At 35.8% G+C, this 15,089-nt stretch overlaps 1 protein-coding gene across 9 annotated transcripts in view; it reads left to right on the top strand.

The window, feature by feature from the left end:
* The window catches only part of LOC125184179 (uncharacterized), a 274,259-nt gene that overhangs the window by 174,337 nt on the left and 84,833 nt on the right, over positions 1-15,089 (top strand). For 5 of the 9 annotated variants that reach the window (XR_010834401.1, XR_010834399.1, XR_010834400.1 and 2 more), the window contains one exon: positions 12,585-12,650. The exons of the other annotated variants lie outside the window; for them this stretch is intronic. Coding sequence is in view for 1 of the 5 variants with exons in the window: in XM_067004331.1 (XP_066860432.1) it covers positions 12,585-12,650 (66 nt within the window). In the remaining 4 variants the exon portion in view is untranslated. The remainder of the gene's footprint in view (positions 1-12,584; positions 12,651-15,089) is intronic. 9 annotated transcript variants of the gene reach the window in all.

Below are 15,089 nucleotides of genomic sequence, written 5' to 3'. Positions count from 1 at the left end.
TGTGTTTCTTCAGCATTTCTTATTGGTTAACTCTTAGCATCTCCTCATGTTGTTAAAATGCTTCCTAGGATCCCAGTCTGAACTGTCAAGCTTTATCTCTGCTTTATATGAGACTCAAAACACCTAAGTCATAGTTCTAGATTCTAGAAATAGGATTAGAAGCATTCATCCAATTTTAGAGATCAAATTTAGCTGCTCTGAATTATTATCTGAAATCCCTGCTATCTTCATTGACTGTACTGTAAATTTAAGCTCTCAACTTCATAAGCCCTGAGCCATACATAAAATCAATGATATAATTTTTTTTCCTCAGATAAGAAACACATTTTCACCTTAAACTTTTTCTCAGGGTACTCCTGACTCCTCTGGCTTTAAACACTTGGAGAACCAAATGTTTGCTATGATACAGAAAAGGAATATTGGAGTAAGACTTGCAAATGTGATATTATAGATGGACTTACTATCTTAGATTACACAAAATGCTTAGGAACAGAGATAAATTGTACAAGAAAAACTATATGGACATGCATTTCAGTTCCAGCAGCACGCAAAAACAAAGCTAGCTGAACTGGATAGTTCTTGAACAACCTGTAGCTGAGGTCACAGTTTTTAAAGGTGTCTGCGAGAATTTGGACGTCAGAACCTGTGTCTCAGTTCATTCAGAGACATCTGTTTCAGTGTTCATTTTCCTAGGGATTGTTGCCAGTAGGAATCAGTTGTGACTAGTAAAGTGCTGGCTCTAGGGTCTTGCCAGTTGGTGGCTTCTTCAGAGTGTGAAAACAACAAGTTTCTGTCATCACAGGTGTGAAAATAATATTGCAAGTGCATATGATATTATTTCTAGATTTCAGGGAGAGAATATTTCAATGGATGAACTACAAGTAATGAGTCACGGGTAAAGTCTAAAGCTATGTTATTATAAACATACTGTTTTATTTTCTTTCAGAAGTGTGAAAACTTCACTAGTAGCTATCTAGTTTTCAGTGATGTTTTCTCATGGAAACACGGGTCAGTGTCTTTTTCAGCTATTCGCAAGTTTTTGGAGACTTGCTCATGATATCAAGAAATTGTTGGCTCTGGGATTCTAGTCTATATATAACTATCTACTTCATCTATATAAAAACAATGTTTGTGCTTGTGATGAAACTGTTCTTTGTGTGTGTAGTGGATAAACATTTTAACAGAAGTGTTTATTTAAAAAGGCATAACAGTGCAAATGTATGAACCTGAGGATCTTTATGTCACAATCTGTTATCTTGAAACCTTACCAAGACAAACTTACTTCAGGGGAGTCTGTTTTATTTTGCTACTGGCAGCAAAACGATTAGTCATAAAATAATCTTATAGACAGCTGGTTGCTGATTTAAAGACTATTCCCTTTACCATATTTTCTGAGGATTTTTTCCTTGCATACTTTAATTTTTGAGGAATAGTTAATGCATTCATTATTATTGTTAAATAATAATTGCATTTTAAATAACAAATTTAGCTAATTGTATGTATTAAGGACTTTATGAGCTCTTCAGTTTGATGTTGACTTTTCTTGCAATGAATAGATGTATGAAAAAGATTCTTAAAGTATCTATCAGAAAATAGAAGACTAATAGTTTCTGAAATATTTCAAGAGCAACAGAAGAGTAATTGGTAACCGGATTACTAGAAAGACGTTGGCCCTTAATCTACTGAAGATTTGGAAAGTGATAAAATTTGAGGTCCAAATTATACTAGGTAACTAAACATTCTGTTCATGGCTGCTTGGCTAAATTCTAGCCCATATTCCATCTTACCTCAACCTTAATAGTTTAAATTTATCAAAGCATGGCCAATTCAGAAGGCAGTTTAAGGAGAAACTATTGCCCCAGCAGTCAGAGGTAGCTAAAGCTGAGCTGAAAAATTTCAAGCACAAAATCAGTGAAAAAAAACCAAAATCTCTATATAACTTAAATATAGGAAATACATTCTGATGAGAGACACATGCAGTCAACAGTAGTTCTTATTTTTTTTCAGTTGAGATGTTTGTCATCCTCAAAATTCTAACAAATTAAAATATGTTCATGACAGAAGCTGACCTTTATGAAAATACATTTTGCCCTCAGATGAAGGAGGTTTGATTATCATATAGTTACCACTGCACACATACAATACCTGGCTTGGAAAGTAGAAGCCATCAAGTTTAATTAAATTTTGTTTTGTTTCAATTGAACTGACTTCAAGTTGGAAAGTATCTTCACAATTTAACTAAAAAATGAGTCTTTAAACAATAGAAATATATAGCACCACTGCTGCAGGGATATTTTGTGAAGCTCTGAATAAGACTATTCAAGATTTTACTCCCTGTGCTGTACCTTATAGTGTTTGATATCTGTGGTTTACATCTTATTGCATTAACTCTGTGTTATATTCTATCTTTGTGTTCCCCTATGTGTCATATGATTGACTTCTGATTTTGTTCTACTTTTTTGTTCCTTTCAAAGTGTGTGTATATATATATATAACCATAACTAATTATGTTATATGCCAAAACATTTCAAACACTGCTTAAATATGGAGGAAATGTTTTCAAGTAACCCTGTAGTGTGATATTAAACAGATTTAACACAAACTTAATACCAACATAAAAACAACTTTCTCTAAATTTAAGAATTTAAGTCTTTTTAGAAAGTGCATTATTCTTATTTAGTTTTAAAACAGCCACCATCTTTTCTGTGTTTCCCAACTGTTCTTTTCTGTTTGCTTCCAAATCCTCCTTTAGAATCTTTTTTTTTTTTCCATGAAACATTTTTTATGATTGCCTGATTGCCTCTCCTTTAATTCTTTCCCTTCTGAATCATTCTCTCCTGAATTGTATGTAGCTGGAAGGGTTGGTGAGCTTCTATGAGTGGATACCTTAGTGTTATTTTTTTGGAGCTCTGCACCATTGTGCACCTCCTATTTTGCACTCAGCTTTGGCTGTGTGTAAAAAGCACAATCCAGAAAGCACTTTAGCTGTGCAGTGTGCATGTAAGCACAGTGCATGAACAGTAAGTGACCGGACTGATGATCAGTAACATCCCATGTGTTGTGCAGAGGCATGTCCAACTCAGAACAATTTTGTGATTTTACCATGCTCTGGAGTATAAGTTTCTCTGTTTTTAAGAGTTCTTGGGTCTGAAGTAAATGGCCCAAGTCCGTGGGGGGGGGGGGGGGGGGGGGGGCGGGGGGAGGGGAAGAAACAAAGAAAGCAGTAGGGAGGAGAATGAAAAGCTGGATGAGTGGAAGTATAAGAAGCTTATAGGTCCTAATCTTGTAAATTCCTCAGATTTGGGCAAAAAAATACAACGTTGTAATATAGGCCTGGTTCCAGTAGCATCCTTTGAACTTATCAGCTTCCATTTCTTCATTTTCAGTGTCTGTGTTTACTATGTGCCATGGAAGGCTGTGCACTTATATACTGGTACTTATAAACTCCCAGCGGCCTCTGGCTATCCAGCCAGCTGCTGGATATTCTAAATAACTTGATCAGTGCAATGAAGCAATGCAGAGGAGCTGGCATTGGCTGTTTTAGTGGTGCAGCCATGGCCAGATACATTCTCTGAGCCAAAAATGTTCTCTGCTGAAGTCCCTTGTGGCCAGTGTCATCTTTTAAAAGATTGCTTGGGAGAAGCATATTCTTACCAAGGTCCCTTTGGCAACATGAGTGATTTTTTTCTGCTATATTCTGTGGCTTATCATTTGAATCATTCTTTAAGGATATGCTCTGGGCTGAAATCCTATTTGCACTATTAACTTTTATTCTGTAATAAGTCACTTAAGAACATCAGATTGTCTCTAAATAGGCTTTTTATTAACGTTTTGTTCAAAAATAATAAATTATGTTCAAGTTAAAACAGACTTTTGTAGCCTCTGCAATGTAACCTTGAAATTTAAAAACTCTTTTTAAGACCAAGCAAAGCCTTCCTGATAGATTGAGGAGTTTATTGTTTTATCAAAGAAGAAACTCAAAGGAACTGCTGATTTTTTTTCTTCAAGCACTCTACTTACGGTCCAGCTTTGAGTTGTATATAAATATATAATAAATATCTAGTGTCTGTAGCTATATTTATATATTTTGGGAATATGAATAGCTCACAAAACCTAATTAGCTTTTTCATTAAATTCTGCCTGGTTAGTTTCAGTTATTTGATTTTGATTCCATTGTTTTCTCTGATTAATTTTGCAGTATAAGTATTGAAGTCAAAATGTAGTTTGTATGAATTTTGTTTTGACTTGGGAGGTCACTGATACTTCTTAGGCTCTTGGTCTGTGGGTGCATGGGCTGTCTGGTTTTGGTTCTTCTCTCTACTTTCCCACTTGTGAAATGAGAATAATTAATAGCCACAGAGCCAAGATCCATTTCCATTTTCATTTACAATAACGGAAAGCTTTGTATTGGAGCATTAGAGCACTCTTCCCTAGGAATGTTTTGAAGCTTAATTAGATGGCTTCTGCACCTTACTTTACTTCTCTCTTTTCCAGCTAACTTTGTATCATAAAAATTGTTCTAGACTTACTCCATTGTACATCGTTTGCTAATTCTCTACAAGAATTTCAAAGGCAAGGTGGAGGAAGAACACTTTTTTTTTTACTTACAAATTAAAGTTGTCATATGAGGTTTGTATCTGGGCTGAGAGATGATAGGCATGGATAAATACAAAGGCTTACTTCATGTTTGAAATAATAGATCGAGACAAAAAATGTCCTTTACATTATGTTTTTAATTACTCATTAGAGTCCAGTTTGTGCCAAATTGCAGTATACGTGGGATTTTGTAGACAGGAAGAGAACCTTGTGAAGCAAACTGAGTAGTATTTATAGGCTTCATATACTTCACATAATATACCTTCAGAGGTTCTTAAATGGTTGGGCAACACACAGACAATTTTGTTTCCAGAGTCTCAGCCAAACAACTGTAACACCCAAACAGAAATTGTTCCTTGGGTGTTGATTTTAGAGAGGTTTAGCCAGGGAACCAGTCTCCTTGCAGCTAGCAACTTAACCATACAACTTACTTTCTCCAAAGACAGATCAGTGTTCATTGTCCACCAAAATAAATTAATATGCATCTGTTTTCTTGGGTGACTCTTTGTACCCCAGTAATGTGTCCTGCTCCCATACCTGACTGAAAGTCAGTTCAGTGGGAATTACACAAACATAACTGAGAGAAAAGCCATATTTTTGCGTGCCTGAATAATAGCTGGGAAGACTGTGGCTTTCTCATTCTGCTGCCCAGAGTAGCACACCCTTTGTTCTGTGGGAGACAGTGAGGGTGGAGAGGCTGTATACATGCTGTCATCAGTATTTCTGCTGCCTCTAGACCTATTTATGGCTTATGTTCTTGTGTTCTCATGTGTTTGTTCTTTTGTGTTATTAGAGAAAATGTGTAGGGCTTTCATACATACTGAATAAAGATTTCCAAGAATAAAGGAGAAACTGTAATCTGACTCCTTAAAATGCTCTTGAATTTCAGCTTTCATCTAGAAGATGCAACATTTTGGTCCAGACTGGAAGGATAAATGCAGGCCTGTTTTCTGTATGCAGGTCAGATGGCACCCAAGGTAGCAAAAAGCTGATGAGAACACCAAAAATCCTGTGAGAGTAGTTCAAATGAAATTGTGCTGGCATATGTGAACTTGAAAGTTAACCCAAGGACAGCATCAGTCCTTCAGCTCAATGTTAGTGTAATTCAGACAAAAATCAAAATACATCAAAATTAAGGTTGGACCAGATGATATTAGAGGTCTTTCCAACCTAAATGATTCTATGATTCTATGAAAATTAATCACCTATGGAACTACGTGAGGAGGAAACATTTTTCTCAATTTACTTTTGTCTAGGTATTTGCAAAGCATTTCTAACCTTGCTACCAAACTCAGATTTGGCTTATTATAACACCTCTTTGAATAGTCATGGTGTCCCACTGAAATATATCTCCTAACTCAAAGCATAATGCTGTGTTTCTACTGTTGTAGCCTGTATATAGCTATGAAAACTGTCCGTTAAGTACTTATCTGGCATTACTGAAGGATTTGACCTTCTGCGAAGTCTAAGTGACATTACTGAGTTCTCCTTTAATACTGTTTTTGTTATCCCTGCCCTTGTAAGTCCTCTCCTCCAAATGTTTTAGCTTATTAGTTTATATGCTATTTTCATTGCAATTATGGCTAGAGCAGGAATGTTTTGTTACCTTTTTAACACGTTGTCACCATGCATCATTTTTAAATCCTCATTGCTCCTTATTAGAGGTTATTTAAGCTCTCCGCTCTAACTGGATAATGAAGCATACTTAAGATACAAACTAGCAAAAGCTTTTTAAAAGATTTTGTTGCATTGGTGACAGTCTGGCACTTTGGGATTTTGTTTAGTTGTTTGTGTCATCACTTAGGTTAGTAAAATTTAATAGAAATGTACATAAATGTCAGACAACTGGTACAGCCTCTACAGGTATGACTGCATGCATGGGCCAAAATATGCAAGGTCTATGCATGCTCCACCCAGCCCCCGCAGTATGGTGCCACCTTCTTGTTTCTTGTTTACTTCCACTGATATAGATCAAATAGAATAGGGTACAGTGTGTGAGCTGAATAACTTTGATTGTGTCAGGAAAATCTCAGGATCCTTAAAAAAAACAACAACAAGACAGAGTGAGGCAGGTGAGAGTTATTGATGTGGCCCTGAGATATATTACTCTAAAGGAAATTGTGAAAACTCTAAAGATTTACCTCCTTTATTTCAATTACCATTTTGTCTCGTTGCATGGTCTCAATGTGTATTACCCAAGCATGTCATATTGTAGTGTGTTTATTACTTCTTGCAACATCTTTGCAATGTAAAGAAGTGTTACCATTATCATCCTCAATAGTTGTAGAAATTTGAGGCATACAGCCAGCAGAGTACAGAGATACTCCAAATAGCAGAGCTTGTGCTAATATGAGAATTGGGATTGGCACATTTGCAGTGGCACAGTACTATGCCTGAGTTAATAAGCCATGTATCTCAAGAGTGTCCATACATGCAGGTGAAACACCACACAAGCCTGGTATTGCCTGAGGAGTGCTTAAGGGGCAGATCTTGTATCCTGCATAGTCCGTGCTGCATATTGCACCAAGTAGCAGCACAACCTTAAAGCATCATTAGCATAAACTTCTCTGTTTTGTGGCGTCTGAGTCATGAGGCTGCATTTTGAAACTGAACCCATGTCTCCCGAGTCCTTCATTAATGTCACAGACCATTCTTCTTTTCACCTCTACAAGTAAGCTAATTTCAGTTTTGTTTTCATTTCTCAGGGTTTTATACACTTGTAAAGCACCTCTGTATGAACTCTTTCCTTTCTCTAATTACACAGATTTCTTATCCATTATATTTTGGGAATTTACTCTTCCCCTACAGAATTAGATGGGGAACATTGTGCTGCTTCCTAAACCAACTCTCGTTTTCAATTCACTGCTGAAGTGCATTGGCAGAACAGACACCTGCTGCTTGAAGGACCAACCTCTGATTAGTTGTTTCATGTTTGTATCTCCTGCTAGTAAAACAAAAATTGTCATTGCATTATTGAATGGAGGAGAATGCTGTGGCTGAAACAATGCTGTCTACTGTGGATTTGCTGTATGTAGACCCACATGATGCCAGAGCATAATCCCAGGTAGTGATTACCTTTTAGTCTTTAAAAGCTGAGGGGATCCACAAATCTGTGTTGTTCTCTGTATTCAGGAGCAGATCACAACTACAGAAGTGAATTGAATTGTTTGATGACTGGAATATATATGTTTTCTGGGGGGAAAACGGCAGAATGAATTGGGGACTAAGGCATTGCAATTCCAAAAGATTTTAGTAAAGAAAACAAAAGACACAAGCAAAACAGGGAAATTAGCTGGCAGTTCTCAGTTGCTGTGCTGTCAGTAGGTGGGAAACATCAATTGGAGCGGTCATGATTAATTGAAATAAGGTTGACTGACCGGAGAATATACCTGTCTATGCAAAATATTGATGAGTAAGCAAGTGTATACAGGTAATTATGTGGCTTCAAATAATGCATCAATTCTTTTAATCTGAGAGAGGATCGTGTGGATTAAAATCATACCCAAACATTATGGTAGATGGAGAGGCAAGAGTATATGATTTCAGAGCCCTCTAGAGGCATTTGTAATAGAAAAACATCCTCATGTACTATTCAATTGTGTTTAGTTAACATTGCTATAGTGGTAGTTTTAGGACAATTGGAATGTTTTTGAAATATTACCACATTTAAATTTTGAAGTAATTCCTAGAAAAGCTAATTATTATTGCTCTGAGTCAATTGTCTGATTTTCTTGAAAAATAGTGTTTATAGGCCAGAATATACTTTTTTATTTTTATTTATTTTATTTTTAATCATTGTCAGAGATATCAGTGGATTTACAGCTATATAACTACAAGCAAAATGTGGCTGTTCAGATCCTCAGACAGCAATAACAATAGCGAATTATGAAGCATATGTATTTTGGATTATGGATAGTTGATTTTTCTTTGAAATTGGATTTATAGACTATCGTTTACTAGAATTGTTTCTTTTTTCGTTGTATCCTTTAGAGTGGGTGTTTACAGATGCACTATTACTAGAGCTACTTATAGTAAGATCCGTTTTGAGTTAAGTCAGGCAGCCCGTGCTAATTGCTGTACAGAGACACTCTACGATATAATATACAATGTCACTTAAGCCCTGTTCATAAAGACCTGAGTTTTCAAATGTTCAGTGCATTACAATGAGTTTTGGTTTGGGCTAAATTGAGCTATTGATTTTTTGGTAATTAGGTTTTAATGAATTGTGTTCACTCAATTGTAGGTTTGTCAAGGGAATTCAAAGAATGGATTGTGATCATTTTATTCACTTTATTTATTTATTTTTAATGAGTCTAACATTAGAGAGCTCCTTTTCTAGACATCGGTAGTTTTGATTTTTGTTAGCTTCTTTCAAGTCCAGCGGATACTTTTTTCTATTACGGTATTAGTAAAATTTACATAAGACTGTAGGAATTTGGCTTGCCTAAAAACTGATGAAGTAATCCAGCTCTTAGAAATTTTGGTTTTCATACTGTTGCTTCCCTATACCATTTGTGTTTAACTGTTTGACTGGAATTGGTCAATATGTGTTTTTGTTGGACTTTGACTTCTTTTGCTTGCTTACATGTGTTTTAATCTTTATCCCTGGTCACTAAAAAGCTGCTTTTCCTTGTTGATGCTTAATCAAAGATCATGGCAGTAGACAATCCCCTGTTCTGATTTAGTAACATGCCATGTGTTCTTTTCCATTAGCTTTTCTTTTAGTTTATTATTATTATTTTTTTATTATTATTATTATAGTTTATTAAACTATGTGCTTTAGAAAGAGAAACACATGCTGTACATCAACCTCCAAAATACTGATAAAATGTTGCTTATACAGGTTAGTTTATTCCTGAGGGGTCAGAGGCACTTTCAGTAGCCTTGTAATTATGACTACAATCACTCTCCTAATGGGAAATCAACATCTTTCCCTGAAATAGTTAAATAGCTTAAAAATCCCTGTTTAGTGATTTCTTTATTTAAATGTAAACTTTACCTTTCTCATCATCTTTGCTAGTATATTGGACATTCCACTTTGCTGGACAGCAATCATGAATAATTTTTGCTGAGCAGAGAGTCCTGGGTCAGCACAACTTTCTTCTGAGCTGAGCAGTGAGAATGTGGCCCTTGGTGGGTAACCCTCCAAGCAGGACACAGTCTGCTCCTGACCAGTCAGGTGCCTCTTGCAGGGGAGATGCCAGACTCTTCACGGCACTTGAGTGGGCTTTATCTTTCTTATGGTGATCACAGCTAATCCCAACAGCAGATTAACTTGTTCTTCCAACTACAGCAGGCTTCTCCCTCCCTGAGATACCATCTTTGATGAGTATCTGTATGCTTAGATGCAGGGCTGTTTGCCATCTCAAAGCAGTCGTGGGCCTCTGTTGAGTGCCTTTCCAGACCAGTAAGTGTCAGTAAGTAGCGTGTCAGAAAGGTATGAACCAAAGCTAACGTATCCCAGAGAGATGTGACATATTATCTTGTTTAAACTTCATAGCCTTTGCATTAGAATTTTTAGATGCATACAGCTGGTTTGGGATGCAGAGAAATAGATATACAACTGCTTGCACATGGTACTTTCATGTTGTTTTCTTTGATGCTGACCTACCATATGCCCTTGAGTAAATAAGACATTGAATCTTTCTATGCTTTTGTTCTTCCTACACATATTTTTTCTACCTTTTATATTCAATCCGTAATATTTCAGCTTTTTATACTGAAAAACAAAAACAAACCTTTTCTGATATATTTTACTGTTTTTGTCATTAACCATTGCAAAGAAAGGTTCTAGCCTGTGCTTTCTTCTGTATAATTTGCATTTGCTTAGGTAAGAATCAGGCAATTCAGACACGAAAACAGGGACAATAATTCAGGCTTGCCATATTTTACCATTTAATTTCACTAAGCATGGTCATCTGTGTCTTTCAAAATACATATTAAACATAACATAGTTCCATGTCCCACATTGTACAACTAAAAAAAGGACACTGATCTATTACAACTGTGCCTGAATACTTCTAAATTTGTGCACAGCCATTTCCATGTAGAAATATGCACTTTGCACATGTGGCTGTGCAGTTTAATGCCATTAATTTAAGTTTATGATATGAACGCACCTGCATGTAAAACACTATTTTAAAATCTGGTCATGCAGATCTTTCTTTTTTAATGAGGTTTTTGTTTTTTTCTTTTGGACAAAAATCTGCATATATTTGCATACTTTATGTGTATTTTTAGAAGAGGTCATTGTAAATTGAACTTAAAATGGTAAAACACAGCCTGGGTATACCCAAGTGTGTCACTCATGTAAATATAAACAAGGATATGTAACCCAAAGTGGAGATCTCAGACCTGGCTAAAATGTGAAAAATCTTTTTTCATTGGCTAAGGAATACAAAAAAGTTAGGACCATGAGAATGTGTTCTTCAAGCTTCCTTGTGTTTTCCTCTGAAAAACTCACTCTTTTCTTTCAATTATGTTTGATTTTTTTATTACTATCAGTACATGTAATAGCGATATTCATTTTCTCTCTCTCTAGCTATGATGTTGTTTACTGATAGTATTGCTTGTGATTACAGTGTTAGTGTCAGTTGTGCAAAACATTGCCAGGCTTTTTATTTGTTAGGATATTACTAGCTGTTTAGAGGTAATGCTGTTTTTCAGGTTTTTAAGAACATTTTAATACAACATTAGTAATGGTACATATTAGCATCTGGAGGAAGACAGAGAGAGAAGAGTAGATTTTTGGTGGCAAAAGCAAGTATTTCCAGATCAAGAGCTTTCTTCTTGTTTCCTCTTAGAAACTTATCTTGCTTTTGCCATAAGTTACGTTCATGGATTCCTTTCCCTGTGACAGCCTCCTTCTGTTTAAATCCATCCAGTTGAGCAGGACAAAACCAATTAGCTGAAGTCAGGTGAATAGGATACTTAGCGAAATAAATAAATGTTATGCATAAGCTATTCATCCTGCTCAGTTGTCCTGAATTAATTAACAAACAGGCTGAGCTTGAGTTTGGATACACATACATTTTAACTCTTCCTCCCGAAAACTATGTAACTCTGGTGTGTTCCAATGCAGTGAAAAATGTCAAAATGAAATTGAAGAGAGGATGGTAGTGGTAGGAAAACAATGCAAAAACAAGGTATAAGAAGATCATTTCCCAGCAAATAGAAGTAGAATTCATAGAAAAAAAAATAGTTATTAAAAAGCAAGATTTGCTGGCATTGTTTTCTTGTGCGTTCCTGTGTCAAAGTTTTTTTCAGCAAATTTCCAAGTGTTTTATCCATTTTAAAGTACCTTAGATGACACGGTTTCAAGGAACTCCCTTAGAATATTATTCCATGGGCAGGTACATCAAATTATTAGCATTACCTTACCAAGTTCAGCCTTTTCTCAGTTTCATCCCATTATTCCTGCCCCATGGGCCACATTAAATATTTTTTCCTATTTTTGGCATTTATGTCCTTCAGACACTTGAAGATGCTTATCATTGATCCCTTAGCTTAGACACAGAAAAAAAAATGCTTAAAAATCCCTATTTTGAAGTACAAGGTGCAGGGGTACAGCATTTTTTTAGTGGATGAATATATCTTAATAAAACATTTTATAATGTATTTGCAAAACATAAGAGGAATTAAATATGCATTATTTTTTCTTTAATTCTTGAGCTAAAGTGGATTTTTTAATTGATTTGATCCTTTCAGTTGACCTGTGTTACAACAGTTGGATCAGACTGGGGACTTTGAATCATCCAAAATGTAAAATTTGTCCTGCTCTGAAGGTTAAACACCCTCTTAACTGCTTACTTATTTCTGCTTGATCCAGTGTCGACTGGGGGACCAGATCCACCTCATCTCCTAGTAGCATACTGAGATGGTTTTCTCTGAGATGTGCTGCAGTTGTTTACAGCACATATACAACCCTTTGTTGAGGGTATAATTGTTTCCTACCATCACTGATTCTTTTTTCTTGTTCACCTTTCTAGTTATCAATATTGTTGTCTGTCTTGGAACTGCAGATTTTCCACAAAAGAAAATTCGGTTGTGTCAAGGTAAGTGAACAAAACTATATTAGATTGCAAACATTCTTGTGTTAAAAAGGTTGCTTTTATCTTTGACGCTTTGTGGTACTGTTGTCTGCATGTGTATGTATGCTCCATGGTGAACACCTACAACTGAGGAATTATTCAAACAGTGAACAAGACAGCAAAAAAATGCTGCTTGCCTATGAACCAAGAAAATGGATCAGAGCTACCAGCAAATATTTCTCCAAGATCACACAACTAAACATTCAGATAAATGGAATTTGTATACCTTTCTGAAACACTGTTAGATAATGTTTTAACTAGCACAAAAGCCTGATCATCATGTATAAGCTCTGCTGAAGATGTATTTTGCTTTTTCCCATAGCTTCTTAAATTCTAATTCTAAATACTCCTATTTTACTCCTGAAATGTTCTGTTGCATTTTTTGTTATGAAATGGAATATCATCATACTGTCAAAGTACAGACTAGTAATAAATAAGACTAACAAAGTTATTTTAATAAAGCTGAACAAGTAACACCCTGTCTGCCAATCAGCTGATTAGTTTTTGATTCTGAACATGTATTTGATCATGATTAGTGATACTTTCTGTTGCATGTGTTCTCTATCCATGTAGTTATTAATACTGAACATGATACCCACCATTAAAAATTGTAACTGTATTCATTAGCTATCATGAGTTCAGCTCTGGTTCAGGCCAGTACTGACTTATAAACATACTTCATTGCCCTAACTAGCTAAAATTGATTTATGCCAATGGCAGGTAACAAAAGGTTTCAGCGCCTCAGAAAGCCCTTTCTACATCTTAGTTCCTACAAGCTGTGTTTCTAGCAGATGGCTACCTTTCAGCTCCCTAAACCTCACATGGGGACTGGAGGAAACTGAGGAAAGTTGCAGTGCTGTTACTGTAGTACAGCTAATGACAATCCTATGGCAAAAAAATCAGAAGAGGCTGAAGCATTCTTATAGGGTTATCTCCTGAAGTATACACATGTACAGAAAGAAAATACAGAAAAATACTGCAGTGGGCTATTAAAGGGGAAGTTCAGATAATAAGGCCCATCAGATAGTTACCAAATACTGCTGGTAGGCATATCAGAGTTCTGCACCTGAGAAGAACAGGAATCTGCTCTCAGGAGGATATTTTAATTAGAGCTGGCCCTGGAAGAGGCAGGGTATCGACAGAAGCAAGTGGTCATGGTGAAATGTTGGTGAATAATAAAGCAGGGAGAGAAGGGAAGAAATGAAAGACCAAGAGGATGCAAAATAAAACAGGTCTATACATTTTAACAGATGCAAATAGTGAACTTGAAGATACTTCTGTAAATGTCTGTTACCCTAAACTAGCTACTGGTAGTGCTTAGGTTTTTTTATTTAGTTCTGTTTCAAGTTTCATTGAAGATTTCTGTTCCTATCAGAGATAAAATAATTGTTTGGTCAGTGTTTTGGAGTGAGTTCTTCACTCCTGAAATGAATCAGGGGTAGTAAAATTTTAACCTATAGCAGTAAACAGAAGCTTTGCCATTATTTCAGTGGGACCCATTTCATCTCTTTTATTTTATTACTGTATGTTACTTCTATATTATTACTTTGATTATATAATCATAACTGTTGCAATCACAAGAAAGAGTTAAGGAAACCACTGAAGCTTTACCTTTTTAGAGAAAAGAACACAATGGCACAGAATATTTAGAAAAAAAAGTAATCTGAAGGAGTCACATAGATATTACTGGAATTATATCTGGAAACATAAAATGATCTAGTAATTACTGTCCTGGCATGGTTTATATTTAATAAATTAATTGTATTTGCATACATCAAGTGTATACACAGCGATCTCAGAGTCATCCCTGTCAAATTTCATGAATCTATGAGTCAGGTAAACATCTGCAGGCAGTACAAAAAGTGCGCTTAGTCAGACAATTTATCAGGACTGCATAAAAACTGCTTCTCACAACCCTTCCCAGTTAACTGAGCCAAGACATAAAATAGCATCTGCAAATGTTTGACTCTTGATCCCAAAGCAAGGAATCATTGCTAGGCTGTTCACAGAGTATAGCTTGAATGTGTTATGTCCAGTAAAGCAATATGGCACACAAATAGATACTACAGTCTTAAATACGTGGGATTAAAGCTGACTGATTAAAGTTTATATTAATGTTACCGTTGTCAAATCCAGTTTTCTCTTCATCAGCGTGTAGCTGATGCAAAAAAATATTGTCATCCTGGCAGTAAAAATAAGTCTCTGTCCAAGGTGGTCTGCAAAATACATATCCTTTCAATTCTGACTGGTCTTTGTCTTGACAAAATTACTGGTGATTTTTAAATGATTTTCACAGCCATTAACCGGAATTGAAGTACCATGAAGACAACAAAGTTTCTAAAAATAAACACAATTTCAGTTGGTCTTCACCTGAGTCTAACCACAGTCCACATTTATTTATTT

This window comes from Anser cygnoides, chromosome 12, assembly GCF_040182565.1.
Source record: "Anser cygnoides isolate HZ-2024a breed goose chromosome 12, Taihu_goose_T2T_genome, whole genome shotgun sequence".
In the NCBI taxonomy this organism is placed as follows: Eukaryota; Metazoa; Chordata; class Aves; order Anseriformes; family Anatidae; genus Anser; species Anser cygnoides.
The sequence above is the reverse complement of the archived record's forward strand: the minus strand, read 5'-3'. Positions and strand labels throughout refer to the sequence as shown.